Source organism: Panthera leo, chromosome D4 (genome assembly GCF_018350215.1).
Source record: "Panthera leo isolate Ple1 chromosome D4, P.leo_Ple1_pat1.1, whole genome shotgun sequence".
Taxonomy (NCBI): Eukaryota; Metazoa; Chordata; class Mammalia; order Carnivora; family Felidae; genus Panthera; species Panthera leo.
The window spans coordinates 74,234,717-74,249,307 of NC_056691.1; the positions used below are offsets into that span (position 1 = coordinate 74,234,717).

General features: G+C 55.3%; 1 protein-coding gene across 4 annotated transcripts in view; it reads right to left on the reverse strand.

The window, feature by feature from the left end:
* Positions 1 to 14,591, reverse strand: part of WHRN (whirlin) — a 95,815-nt gene that overhangs the window by 54,382 nt on the left and 26,842 nt on the right. For all 4 annotated transcript variants that reach the window (XM_042912529.1, XM_042912528.1, XM_042912527.1 and 1 more), the window contains exon 3: positions 3,649 to 3,774. In XM_042912529.1, the coding sequence (XP_042768463.1) occupies positions 3,649 to 3,774 (126 nt within the window). The remainder of the gene's footprint in view (positions 1 to 3,648; positions 3,775 to 14,591) is intronic.

Genomic DNA, 14,591 nt, shown 5'->3' on the forward strand with positions numbered 1-14,591 from the left:
AGAGCGGGAAGGACACCCCTACCCTCACACAGCTGGTCAGCGGCAGGCCCTAGGGCTCCTGTCCCCCCTTGCACAAGGCTCTGTCGGGCCTGGGTTCAAATCCCAGCTCTGACATTAGAATGCATTGGACCCTAAACTCCATGAGCCTTCACCTCTTCAGCTGTAAGCTGGAGACAATGACACCTATCACCACCAGGAGGCGGTGGAGAGTAGCGGTTACGAAGGTAGCCTGTGCCGCTGGGGGTGCAGACCTAGCCCCTCTTAGCTGGGTGGCCTTGGGCACGTTGCTTAACACTGTTCCCGGATCTGCCACCTGCAAAATAGGGAGGAGAATATTCCCTCCTCATGCATTGTCATAAAAATCACGTAACACCGTGAAGCATCTGGCACAGTTCCTGACACGGTGACTCCTCAGTAAGTAGACGACACGATAATAAAAGCGACCATCTGTCAGTAATGAGAGAGACAGATGCAGAGACAGAGACACAGAGACAGAGAGAGAAAATGTGCTCAGTGCTCTCAGGCTGGACCCTAACACATCATCTTTCCCGCTCTCTCCGCTTTCTTTTAACATGGATGTCATCAGAACGCATCCGCCACCAAGGGTGGAATCTGCTCATACATTTCCCGTCACTGAGGACACCGCTTACATCATCACACAGCATTCTCTCCAAGAGACACCGGAGGGAAACTGCGCTCAGGCCCCAGGAAGAGGAACAGCCAGGGTTCTAAAGCACAGTTGCTCTGTTTGCATCTCACAGACGTCACGGACCTGCTTCTCTCTTTGCATCGGCTGCCAGGAAGCTCTAACCAAATCTGCGTCTTGCCTCTAGCAAGTGTTCTAGAAAAGACCCTTGCTCTGTCTTCATCCCTTTCTCTCAGCCCTCATTTTTCTTCTCCCCGATTTCCTCACTCATTTATTTAAAAAAAAAACCAAGGGGCGCCTGGGTGGCTTGGTCGGTTGAGCGTCCGACTTCGGCTCAGGTCATGATCTCACGGTCCGTGAGTTCGAGCCCCGCGTCGGGCTCTGTGCTGACAGCTCAGAGCCTGGAGCCTGTTTCAAATTCTGTGTCTACCTCTCTCTCTGCTCCTCCCCCATTCATGCTCTGTCTCTCTCTGTCTCAAAAATAAATAAACGTCAAAAAACAAACAAACAAAAAAACCCCAAAAAACAAAAACTGTATTCCGTGCTTAGAAACTGCCATTAATCTTTTTTGAAATTTGGTGGTGGTTGGGGCGGGGGGGGGAGGAATAAATGGAATTAAAACTGCATACAAGCCAAATGCAACGCATAACGCTCGAGTGAACCACATTAGTGGAAAAACTGGTGACTCCAAATAAAGTGTGTGGTTTGTGGAAACGTGCTGTACCCATGTCAGCTTCTGAGCCTTGACAAATGCACCGTGGTTACGGGAGACGCTGACGTTGGGGGAAGCTGGATCAACGAAGGATGGGAAATCCCTTTATAACTTCTCAGTAAATCTAAAATTATTCCAAAATAACAAACTTCTTAAACAAAACGTGCGCACAGACTACTGTGAGATTGTTTCCTCTTGGGGATCCCATCAAGGTGCCATTTTTCCCTGAGAACACAGCACGGGCTCAGACCCAGGGCCTTGCAGAATCAACAAGACCCAGCCAGCACTTGTGGGGCCTCTATCACCCGCCCGACTGGCCTGGTTACGAGCACGGTTCCAGAACCAGAACCCCAACTATCGCATGGGAGTCCCAGCTTTGCCTCCCACTGGCTGTGTGACGCTCTGAGTCTCAGCTGCTGTGCCTGTAAAATGGGCTAACTGAGGAACACATTTCCACAGGGGTGCGGTGGGTACACGGATCCACGGCATAAAAAGCCAGAGAAACAGCAGGCTGTGTCAGGCTGTCCCAGCTGCTAAAACAAAGCGCCGTAGACCGGGTGACTTACAAACGGTGGACATGTATTTCTCAGAGTTCTGGGAGCCCAAAGTCTGGGGTCAGGTGCCAGCATGGTCGGGTTCTGCTGGGGACCCTCTTCCGGCTTGCAGATAGCCCACTTCTTGTGTCCTCACTTGTGGGGTCCATTTTATAAGGATACTACTCCTATTCATGACCTTGTCACCTCTCCGAGGCCCCACCTCCTAACCCCATCATGTTGGGGGTCAGGGACTCACATATGAATGTGGGGACACAAGCATTCAGCCCATAACAGAGACAATTACTGACGTTATTATTACCATTATTATCAGCTTTCTCTTCTCATCTTTTCAACAACAACCCTCAGACAGTGGTGTTCTCTATTATGCTTATCTGGGAAAAGGCAGGGAAGCACAGACACAGGGAGGAACCGTCCAAGGTCACAGCTATTAGAGCAAAAACAGCGAAGTTGGGATTCGAACCCAACCTTCCAGGCTCCAAGCCCAGAGCTCTTCCGATTAAATACTATGTCCTAAAAGAAGCTGACAGATGCCTCCTCTCGCCCACTCCAGTCCTCCCACCACTACACGGCATGGGGCGGGGGTGGGGGGGGGGTGTCTCTGCTGACGGCCACTCTGATCTGCCATGACCCTTCCTGACCTTTTCTTCGCGTCTGCATAGAGAATCAGGTTCCCACAAGTTAGTGGGGCATTCAAGGCCCTTTGCTAGAAAGACAGCATCTCATCTTGTGCTTCGTTCCCCAGCCATCTAGTTGCCCATGATCTCAGTGACAGCTCCCTCTTCCCCAGCCCCTCTACCTCCAACCTGTCGCATTCTGCAAGGCTGGCTCAAATGCCACCCATGCCCACGGCTACTGCTCCCGTTGCTGCTGCCTTGGCTTCCCCGGCCGGCATCAGGACTTATTAGCCCATTCATTAGGCCATCTGTCTTCTGGGCCCAGGGTCCTCGCCTCTGCCTCACTCAGTGTCACAGCCCTCCAGTGCTCCGAGCAAGTTCTGGCAGCAAGGTGGTATAGTGCAATGGCTGAGAGCACGGGCTGTGGAACAAAGACGGCCTGGGCTCAGTCCTGCTCTGCAACGTGTCAGCTGCATGACCTTGGGAAGTCTGTTTCACCTTCTTCTCTCCGTGTCCACCTCCCCGACTGGAAAATGTGGGTAAGAGCCACCTACCCCAAGGGGCAGCCTGAGGGTTCAGTGAGACGCGTGTGAAGCCAATGAGCAGTACCGGGCACACAGTTAGTGTTCTTTAAAATGAGAACGAACGATATGATTTCAATAATTGCTGGTTGCCCTGATGGAACGCCAACCGGGAGCTGCTCGGTGCAACCCTAACCCAGCTCCCGCTTTCTCCTCTCTTCCCTGTCAATGCTCCAGAACGAACCTGAAGTCGGGGCCACCGCAGCCATTGACAGTGTTTGCAAAGCAGCAGCCACGAAGAGCTCGGCTGGCCCACTGCCCGCCACCGCATGGGAGGCTGCACTGCTCCGAGGAGAGCTAGGAAACCAGCTCGGGAGGCTGGGAGGTGGGCCCTGTTGCTTTGCTCTGAGCTGCCAACTGGAGGCATGCAGCCAGGGGGACTCCTGGCCGGGACCGGTCCTCAAGGTGGGGTGCCCACGGCCTCGCTGGAGGTCTGACCGAAATCAGCCGCACGGAGCTCCACACGTGGCTCCTTCGCCCTCACCCCATGCATGCGGCCCTGGTGCCCACCCCCTCCTCTGGGAGTCGGGCCGCTCACCTTGAGTCCGCTGCTTTCTGCTTCTGAGCCCGGGTCCACGCCGGTGACATAAATGCCCAGGCCGTACTCGGCTCCCCCTCGGATGGTGAGGCCCAGGGACCGGCCGTCCCCCAGCACCAGGTTCACCTGTGGGAGGGACAGAAGATAGCATTGGAGGGCCTGGAGGTGACAGGAACTTCCAGGGGGAGGCGGGGGGGCATCACAGGCTACAGAGGCCCTGACATACCCTGAAGGGCACACCGATTCAGGCCAGGAACATTCCAGATCCCCTGCCCCAGTTCGGCCTCCAACTTGCTGAGTGACCTTGGGGAAGTCCTTCTCCCTCCCGGGGTCACAGTTGTAAGTGCAGTGAAAGGAAGGCATTGAAGGAGGTGACCCCTGATGCTAACATCCTAGAGAACCTCTACATTTCAGGTTTTCATGTACGCTTCACACAGTAGGGGCCACGCGCCCCTCAGCACCCGCTTCAGCCAGGGAGAGCCTGCTCTGGCCCCAGGGTCCCTCACCTCCCATCTTCCTTAGGTTCAAGGCTAAGTCCACTCTGCCACCCAAGGACCCCCTGCCTCCTCCCTGGAAGTCTCCCACCAACCACGGGTCTCCTGCCTCCCCACGGGTCTCCTGCCCTCCCAAGGGTCTCCTGCCTCCTCAGGGGTCTCCTGCACTGCCACCCACACCAGCGGGTCACAACATTATCACCTCAGCTGCCCTTCCTTCTACAAACACAGGGAGCACTGGCTGAGAGCAGGCATAGCCCATGCTGGGCCAGGGGACCAAGGGACAACCCAGACATAGTCCTGCTCCCGAAGGTCTCACCAGAGGGGCACACAGACCAGTAAACAGACCTTCACAGAACAGCGTGAGCAGAGCGTGATGGGGCGGCTCATGGGGCCACGAGTATGCAGAGAAGGTGCAAGGTCCTGACTGGGGGCGAGGGTGGTGGTCAGAGGGCTTCCTGGAGGTGACATCTTCTTGATGAGACTGGAGGGTGAGCAGGAGTCAACCAAGCAGGGGCAGGGCAGGGGCGAGAGGGGCTTTCCAGGGTTACAGGTGAGAAGCAGGGGAGCACGCTTTGCTTAGGATAGGAGGGTGGAAGTGAGTCACTGTGGCCAAGGCAGGGCGTGCAGGGGGATAGCTAGGGGGCTAGGAGGACAGGCAAGGGAGGCTGGGGGCCGATTCAGGTTAAATGTGCCTTGAGCATGAGAGAGGAATTTATAGAAAAGGGAAGAGGCACCAGAATAGCTGGAACTACCCCAAAAGAACAGAAAATACCCCTCAACGAGTTAAGACCCAGAGACACGTAAGGGACCCGAAAAGAACACAGTGTGGCTGCCCACAGAACAGCGTGGGCACCTGCTGGCATCAGGGGAGGGCAAATGTCATGGAGTTAGGGAAGCCATCCGACCAGCTTTCAATTTCTGAAAAGTTATTCACCTAAGAATTACCGAGGGCTTTGTGCCAGTCATCTGAAGCCTTTCACGTATATTATCTCACTTAATTCTTCAACCACCCTGGGTGGAGGTGGCGAAGAGGACAGACTCAAGTCCAAACTGCCCGATGAGGCTGGAGCCGCTGTGTGACCCTGGGCAAGTTCCTTAATCTCTCTGTGTGTCCTCAGCCTCCTCACCCATAAAAGGAGGGTGAAAATAGCCTTATAAAGTTACTATGGAAAGGATCAAATTAAGAGACAAATGTAAGCTAGTTTTTGGCCCAGAGTGAATGCTTGGTAAGCGGCAGCCGCTGTTGGCTCCATTTTGCACACGACAAAACCAGACAGGGACACACAGCCACAGCGGACTCCTACAGGCTGGCAGACAGTTGTCAGGAGACAGCCCCCCAGACGGAACGCTTCTACGGAGTTTGGCTCTAGGACTGCACACTCTGGGGGGTGGCCCCGGCCCCCCTCGGGCCACAGTGGCTCCCGGTTTCCTCCTCAGGCAGGAAGACCCCATTAGAAAGGACAGCGTCTGTGAGGCCCTCATAGCTCTCAGGGGGCACCTGGGAACAGTCACCCAGAAACGTCAGAGAGATGGATGTTCCAGAAACAGCAGGCTCTGAGGACGGGCTTGGGAATAACAACCCAGCCCTTGTGAGCTGCCCCCTCCTGCCCCAGCACCGCTCCATGGCTGGGAGAGCTCTCAGGTGACGTGGGTTCATGGCCCGCTTCGTCTGCTCTCACACGCAGGACTGTGCGTCTGGGAGGTGACAGTGTGCTGGTTACGGGGACAGGCTCCGGACCGCTCAAGCCTAATCCTGGCAGTGACGGTTGCTAGGTGTTTGTCACTCCACACAAGTGACTTCACCTCTCTGCGCCTCAGCTCTCTCATCTACAAAACTGCCTCCAGCAGCCACACCCGCGTCACTTGGATTCTTGCCGGGGACGCGTGGGTCCGCAAACCTGGAGCATTCAGACTCGTGCCTGGCACCGCGGAGGCAGTCAGGCAACACTGGCTGTTGTTCTTACCTCCAGAGTGGCCCGCTCCGTCCGGCAAGCCGTGGGGCTAGCTGGCACAGCCGTGCCCCGGGAGGAACGCAGAGGCGCCCTCCCAGAGGTGACGGGTGGGCTGCAGCCGAGGCTGGGACGGGCTCCCCGGTGTGTACTCGCTCACCCAGCCCCAAGTCTGAGCTCACCCAGCCCCTCGCCATGGGCGCGGGACCACAGGACGAGCTCACCGGGTCCCCGTCCGCAGGTACTGGGAGTGCTGGCTGCTGGTGGCTCACAGCTGAGTCCTTGCCAGGAACGGCCTCCCCCTGGAGCAGCTTCTGTGCGGGGACCGGGAGAAGGGGGCAGGCGAAACAGCCAGAGCCCAGCCTCCCTTCGCGACAAAGCCAGCGCAGCCCCAGTGCTCCCGCGGGACCGGCTGAGGCGTCAGCCCAGCACCGTCACCAGCGTCAGTCGAGCCCAGGGCAGGGGACTGCTGCTGTGATAAATGACCACACACTTAGTGGCCTGGAACAGCACAGATTCATTATCCTAGAAGCTCTGGAGGTCAGAAGTCTAAAGTGAGTCGACAGGACTGCATTCCTTCTAGAGGTTCTTAAGGAGAACCCGTTTCCTTGCCTTCTCCAGCCTCCAGAGACCACCTGCCTTCTTGGGCTCATGGCCCCTTCCTCCATCTTCAAAGCCAGCAGGGTAGAACCTTCCCACCTCTCTCTGCTCCTGGCGGGACGCCACCTTTTCTCTGACTCTGACTCTCCTGCCGCCTTGTTCTGAGGGTCCTCGTGACTGCACTGTGCCCACCCAGAGAACACAGGAGAGTCTACCCTGTCACGAGAGCCTTAACTTCATCACATCTGCATGTGATAGACATGGAAGGGTGCTGGTGGCTCACAGCTGAGCCCCTGCTCATGGAAGGCTCCAGGGAAGAGGCAGTGGGCGTCTTGGGTCATCATTCTGTGTACCACAGGCACACATCTAGAAACCTCATCAGGGATATCTCGGTCTCAGAGTCCATTCTGGGAAGCCTGACCTCAGGCAGAGTGTCTCAGAAATATGACCCCTGAGCGCCGAAGGCCTTAGAGGGTCATTCTGGGAAAGGGGACATATTCTGGGGGCAGGAGGCAGGAATGTGTCAAAAGCTCAGAATCTGGACAGAGCCGGGCCCCCCAGGAGTCCCGCAGAGTTGCTTGGCTGAAGCACTGCAGGGAAGGAAGGAAAGGGACAGCAGTAGCCAGTGGGGGACCATGATCCAGGCCGAGAAGCCTGGCCTTTAGACCAGGAGAGAGATGGGCTCAGACTCATTCCGGTTTTAGGAAGACTACTGGCCCGCAGAGGGGGCCACTTCCTGGAGATCCTTCAGGAGAGGGTGTGCACCCTGAGACAGCAGTGGAGTGGGAGAGGCAGGGGGCTCAGACCTGGGGGAGGCCAGTGAGACAGGCTGGGCACAGAGTGGGCAGTTCTCATCCGGACCCCCTACCCTGCCCGCAGAGTGGGCCCCTTCCTCTGTGCTCTGACTGCAGGGCCTGGGGTCTCCACACCAAGGCTCCAGCCCAGCTCATGCGGTGGCCTGCAGTCCGTAGCTCCCCTCCCCCACCCGGGCTCTCCAGCTCCGAGACCTGAAGATTCTGGGAGGAGAGAGTCAAGAGGAGCCCCGTGACACCCAGACAGCAACGGTTGTCTGCGGCTGCCCCCTCTGCACGCTGAGGATGAAAACAAACCTTGCCTCTCTGCCACCTCCCCATAAATCCTTCTTCACGTGGGAATAAAACAGAGTCTTTATCACAGAACTGTAATAACAGTCCTATCAACTACAGGGTAATCTGCCTCAATCACTTGCTAGAATTCAACCAGCATTTGAGAGGGGGAAAAAAATCACTTATGGGAAAGGACACTGAGCTGTGAGAAGCAGCCCAGCACAGTGAAAAGTGTGCATTCATTCCCACTGATGAGATGAATAATAACTCATGAAATTAATTGGTCACTTAGTGTATGGTGTATTTCCTAAATCCAGGCACTGGATGCATTATCCCATTTAATACTCTCTCTTCCTCTGTGGTTTCCCCCATTTTCCTGATGAGGAAACTGAGGCTGGAGAGGTAAAATGATGTGGCCAAGGCCACACGGTCGGCAGCTGGCCCGCCCAGGCATTTAACCAGCAGGCTGTGCTGCCTTCCACAGGCCTGAATTCAAATCCTGATTTTGCCCTTTACTCCTGGGAAACCGTGAGGCAAGGCCCAATTCTTCTGTGATTTTCAGTTTCCCCATCAGTAAATTGAGACGTGGACAACCTACCTGGAGCAGGCACTGGTCCCCTCCTTGCCCTTGAACCCCGGCCCTACCCAGAAAGGAACAGAGCAGCGCCGAGAGATGAAGTCAGTCCAGGCCAACCTGGTTCCTGTCTTTCAGGGACATGGGTAGTCTGGGCCACTTCTGGCCAACGGACACGATGAAGGACGTCTGCTGGTGGATGTTGGGAGCAATTCTTCCCCCAGCGAAGAGAGAGGCATAGGCACAGGAAGAGAAGGGCCTTCTGCCTGCCCGCCACACTTCCACTCTGCTTTGGACGCAGCCGTGAGAGGATGTGATGGCAGGAGCAGCAGCTGCCATTCTGCAGCTGTGAAGCAACGAGCCTGAGACAAAAGCCAGCCAGAAGAAGGACAGACTCACCTGCAAACCACACCTGGAGCCACCAAGCCCTACACCTGAGGCATCCCATAGCCTGGACATTCGGCCCAGACAACCACTGCTTCATGGACTTCAGATCTTACGTTATCTCCTCAGTGAGGCCTTCCCTGCCCCTCTCTAGAATCACCCCACTCATCAGTGTCCCCCATGCCCTTTTCTTGCTTATCCCATTTACTACACACTACACCTCACTTATTTTAACACACACACACACACGCGCGAACATAATAAGCTTTGGAAGGAGGTTGTCCTTGGCTGCCGACTGCTGTATTCTCAATACTCAAAACGGTTTTTGGCCCACTGTAGGTATTCAATAAACGTTTCAGGATGAAGAGATATGAGAGGTCGCCTGCGTCTCGCTGGCATTCGATAAACGATGGTGGTTACTGGAATTAATGACCACGCTTCAGGCACTGCTGTGCTCTACACTTATGCACACGATTACTGATCCCTGAACAGTCCCTCGTGCCTGCCGGGACTATCCCCAATCTTGTGGACAGGGAGGCTTCGGTGACCAACCCAAGGTGAAGTGACTTGTCTAAGGTCACACAATCAGGAAGTTCAGAAACCAGGCTTCAACCCCAGGCCCAAAGGCCCTGCTCACCCTGCACCAGGTTAGGTCCCGGCCTGAGTCAAGGGGCAGATTGCGTCCTGTCTCTGTGGCTGCTGAAGTGAGTCTGGAGAGCTGCTACCTGGTCTGATGGCTCGGCATGGCGTGGCGGCCGAGGGATGAAGAAGGCACCACAGTGGAACAGGACTTGCCCATTTGCTCAGGGGCAAACGACCCAGGAGGGTGACACTTGAACCTTACCATTGGCTGCTTCTGCCCCCATCATTCCCCTGAATGAATCCCAGGTGCTGACCAAGGCTGCTGGTGCGGGGAGCAACCGGAGGGGGCCTCGGCTGAGGCCGTGTGCAGGCCAGCCCTGAAGAGGTGGAGCCAGAGGACAGCAGAGGACAGCAGTGGAGGCAGGGGAACTCTTCCCCGTCAGGCACCAGGAGGTGCCCACCAGGACAGGACTCAGGATCTGAGGACAATGCGGCCCCACCCCTCGCAGGCTGTGTGGCCTGCAGCAATGCGTTCAGCCTTTCTGCACCTCCATTCTTCCATCTGGAAAATGGGAATATTGGTACCAGCTGCAAAGACAGATTTAGCTTAAGAGTCAAATGATTTGGGGCACCTGGGTGGCTCAGCTGGTTAAGCATCCAACTCTTTTCTTTTTTTTTAACTTTATTTATTTTTGAGAGAGAGAGAGAACATGAGCAGAGAGGGGCAGAGAGAGAGAGGGAGACACAGAATCCGAAGCAGGCTCCAGGCTCGGAGCTGTCAGCACAGAGCCCGACGCGGGGCGTGAACTCACAAGCCGTTGAGATCATGACCTGAGCTGAGGTCGGACACTGACTGAGCCACCCAGGCTCTCTAAGCATCCGACTCTTGATCTCAGCTCAGATCATGATCTTGCAGTTCATGAGTTCAAACCCCCCATCGGGCTCTGTGCTGAGGGTGCAGTGCCTGCTTGGGATTCTGTCTCTCTTTCTCTCTGCCCCTCGCCTTCTTGTGTTCTCTCTCTGTAAAAGAGGCAGATGATTCTATGAAACCTCATCGAAATCGGAAAATGCCAGTGCGGAGGAAAACTGCTGGGATATTGGGGTTCCCTCGCGCTGGTTCTGATGTCCATCACCCAACTGATAACCCTTCTCCAAGAAAAGGTGGTGACAGAACGTACGTGTGGCCTGTGGAAACAGCAGAAGCAGGAGAAAGAGCCTTCCTCTGAAAGCCCTGCTCCTGTTTCCGTGGGGTGTTCCTGCATGTGCCCTCCCGGAGCGACTGCCCCTTCAAACTGAGAACCCAAGAACAGTTCGTTGTGCCCTGAAGCTCAGACTCAAGGGCAGGTAGGTGGGGGGACACCTGCCTCAGAGCAGGACCTGGGAACACTGTGCTCATCCCCTGTGCCCCAGAGACAGCTGGTAACCCACCCCGCTCTCGCTTCCTCTCTCCTGCCACATCCCAGCCCCGTGAGCACTCTCAAACCGTCCTCCGCTTCAAGCCGTTTGAAGGAATGAGCTCATCCCCTGCGTCCAACTCATAAACGATCCCACTGTGAACATCCACACACAGAGAAGGCCATCGGAGCACCAGAACCTTCCCCCAAGGTTTATTTTCCCCCTTGGAAGTTCATCTTGACTAAAACCGGAAACGTCACTTTTGGCTCCAGGGGCTCCTTAGGTTTTGTTTTTACTTCGACCAGTCCCACCCCCTACTTTGAAGATGAGCTTAGCACCCCCTTTCCTTCGCGATCTCATAAAGGTCCTAGCACACATGGGATCAATTTCACCATCCCTCCCCTGCTGCCTGCAGAAAAATGTCCCCTAGGGTGCACAGGCTATCCTAGTCTGTCATCCCAGCCCTGCTGTTCCCCAAGCGTAACTCACACAGGACACCAGTGGTGGGGAGGGGGTCCCAAGACCCATCTTTTTCTCTCTGCCCTCCTTCCCACTGTCACACCCTTCCCTCTGCCTAGACCACTGTTCCTTCCACTGCTATGTAGCCAAACTTCAAACGTTACCTCCTCCAGGAAGCCTTCCCAAATCTCTGGCTGGCAGGATCTCCCTCCTCTACACACCACAGCACTCTCCCTATCCCTTTTACAGAGCATATCCCATGAGACCTTGGGCATGTGCCACTGAGGCACCTCAGCTTGCCTCCCCTGGGCTGCTCACACTGGGGACATGGCACAGGGCAACATTAGGACAGAGGGCTCGTCAAGAGACAGATCTGGCCCTGCCCCTGAACATCAACCACTCCCAGCTGTGTGATGTTGGGCACATCCTTGCTCTGCTGAGGCACAAAGGTCCACCATGAAGAAAACTGCTCAGGAAAAAAACTCCTACCACCTCACACCCATTAGGATGGCTCCTACCAAAAACAAAACAAAACACAAAAAAACCCCAAAAAACAGAAAATAACAAGTGTGGGTAAGGATGTGGAGAAACTGGAACCCTCATGTACTGTTGGCAGGAACGTAAACTGGTACAGCCACTGTGGATAACGGTACGGTAGTTCTGCAAAACATTAGAAATATGATTACCATGTGCTCCAGCAACACTTCGGAGAACTGTGGCTTTACGCCCTGCCCCTAAACCATTTTTCAGTTTTCAAGTGGGGTTCAGCTAACCGGGAAAGAACTCCAAAGTGTAAGGCCTGGAGGGCTGCTGAGCTCGGATGAGTGTCACCTCCCCTGTGGGTGAAGGAGAGGTGACAGAGACAAAGAATGTGCCTTTTCTCCCTGGAGACTGATGGGTTGGGCACCAGCCCCCAAGGGCACACGCCAGAGGCAGCTCTTCAGATCGCAACAAAAATAGCAACTTGGGAAGCAGGTGGCCACACCCTCCCCTGTAACTTTGCAGAGAACGGCGTGCCAAGGTCTGATCCCACAGGATTCAAACCCAGCAAACATTACTGACCTTCAGTCTACCATGCACCCGGCGGCTGGCAAGGCGTTTTCGTTTTAATTCACTCGTTCATATAATAAACACCGAGCACCTACACTGTGCCAGGCACTGATCCAGGCCCTACGAGTGTGCCAGGGCGTGGAACCAAGGTCCTTACTGCCACGGAGTTTACACAGTGGTGGGGAGAGTAGCCCCTGCCCCTACCATTGTTTCCAATGGAAACAATAGCTCAGAGCGCTTACGTAACTTGCCCAAGGTCACACAGCTGGCAAGCTGCGGAGCCGGGATTTGAATCCAGGTGGCCTGGCTCCAGTGTCTCACCCTCCCTGTCACACTCACGCTAACCCATTTAACCCCCCACAACAAATGTGTTCCGGTTTATTAGAGCTGTGGCGGCTACGGTATTCCAGATGGGGAGCCTAGAGCAATAGCAATGCTGTCTGCCCCCTGCCCCCTGCCCCTATTCACCTCTGAGGACACGACAGTAACGTGAGAGCAGATGGGTCTGATTCCCAGAGAGTTACATATTTTCTTCCCTTCTGTTCCTTCCCTCAGCCTCTCCGGACGGCTCGGCTCTCACGCTTCGGCGTGGAGAACAGCGTTGCTCGGAAAGGCTGCAACGCCACAGCCAGCTTTGGAGGGCAGCTTAGGTGGCTTTCACAAGTAATTCTGCAACATGTGGGATTTTTCACATCACTACTGCACTGGGAACTTGTTTCCCTGGAAGGCGTGTGTCCCCTGGGGCTGGGGGTGAGGAGGTTTGAAGTTTGGCATGGGAAGTCTAGGAGTCTGGTCACGGTGATTTGGAGTAGAGACGAGGACAGCGGAGAGAAGAGAGTCAGAGCCAGCCAAACTCCAGGCACAGGGAACAGAAGTGTGGGCCGCGGAGAGATTTCCCCACATCCCTCTCAACAGGAAATGGGGACTTCCTTGCTACATTGGCAAGAAGAAGAACAGAAGGGCGGGTGGAAGCTTATCTGGAGCTACAGGGTCTGTGAAGGCCACTCTGCTGTGGTCCAGGGTATTTCCTGCCTCCTGAGGCCTCTGGATCCCTGGAGCACAATTCTCTAAGTCTCTGCCTTCCACATTCCTATGTAAGTTATTCTAAGACTCCTAGGGGGTACCTCATCTCCTCCCAGCCCTCCTACCTGCTCAATTCCAGTGACAGGGCCCTCTTGCTAAGCACCCTTCTTGCTAAGCCTTGAGGACGTGGGCTGGTTTCCACCTCAGGGCCTTTGCACATGCTGTCCTTGCTACCTGGGATTTTCAGCCCCCAGAATACATGGCAGCTCTTTCTTCCCCCCACAGGTCTCAGCTCAGAATCATCTCCTCAGAGAGGCACTCCCTGACCACCACATCTGAAGCAGTACCTCCCTCTCCTTCACTCTCTACTCCTCTCTCCTGATTTTACTCTCTTCCATCATTCTTCACCATCGTAATGATCTTGTTCGCTTATGCTCCTTTCTGGATCACTGTCTCACTCCTCCCATGAACTCTAAACTCACTGGAAGCTTCCCCAGAGCAGGGTCTCACCTCTCTTGTCCCTCTCTCTATTCCTCCCTCCCATAACAGCATCAAGCACACCGCAGGTGCTCACTAAGTATGGGGCGACCCGTGGAATGGGTTCTAGTTGCCACAGTACCCTCTGAGTCTCTCTTGGATTCCTCAGCTTTGAAATGTGGATAAGGACAGCTACCCTGCAGGGCAGGGAAGCCATGAGGATTCACCAGGATGCTGTAAGCACAGAACCCAGCACCCATCGGCGCCAGGCCCCACGCAGGGAAAGGGCTCAAGGGGAAGATAAAGCAAGTTCTCTGGCCAACCCTGGAAAGCCGGACGTGAAAATGACTCAAGGCCACAGGCAGCCTTGCTTTCTCAAGACCGCTGCCGAGCAACACGGATCCCCTGGTGGGGAGGGGTCCGAGCCCACCCGTGCCCACCCGCGCTGGCCCCCACGCAGAAGGCCAGGGGGCTCCACCCTGCCACTCATCACCCAGCACAGAAGTCGTGGCCCCCTCTGCCACAGCCTGCATACTGACGTTTGCACAAAGAACACAAAACCTGCTAAGTGAACGCTGTGCTCTTATGGTCAGAAAAGCAGAGCTGAGAAAAAGAGTCTCCAGATGGAAGCCTTGCTTGGCCCGGAGCCCCAAGGCACGCGGCCTCCGGGCTGTCAGGGTGGAGGTCCTAAAACATGGGACGAGCTGCCTGCAGGAGTTACATTCTTGGTCTCAGGAGCAACCATGGGGTGCAACGCAAACAGCATCCAGAACAAAGTTTAAGAACTTAGAGGAATCATCTCTCCGTCTTTTTTTTTTTTTTTAAACAGTTAAGCTGTGAGAGAAGGAGGGCTTTGGAAGGGGGCCTC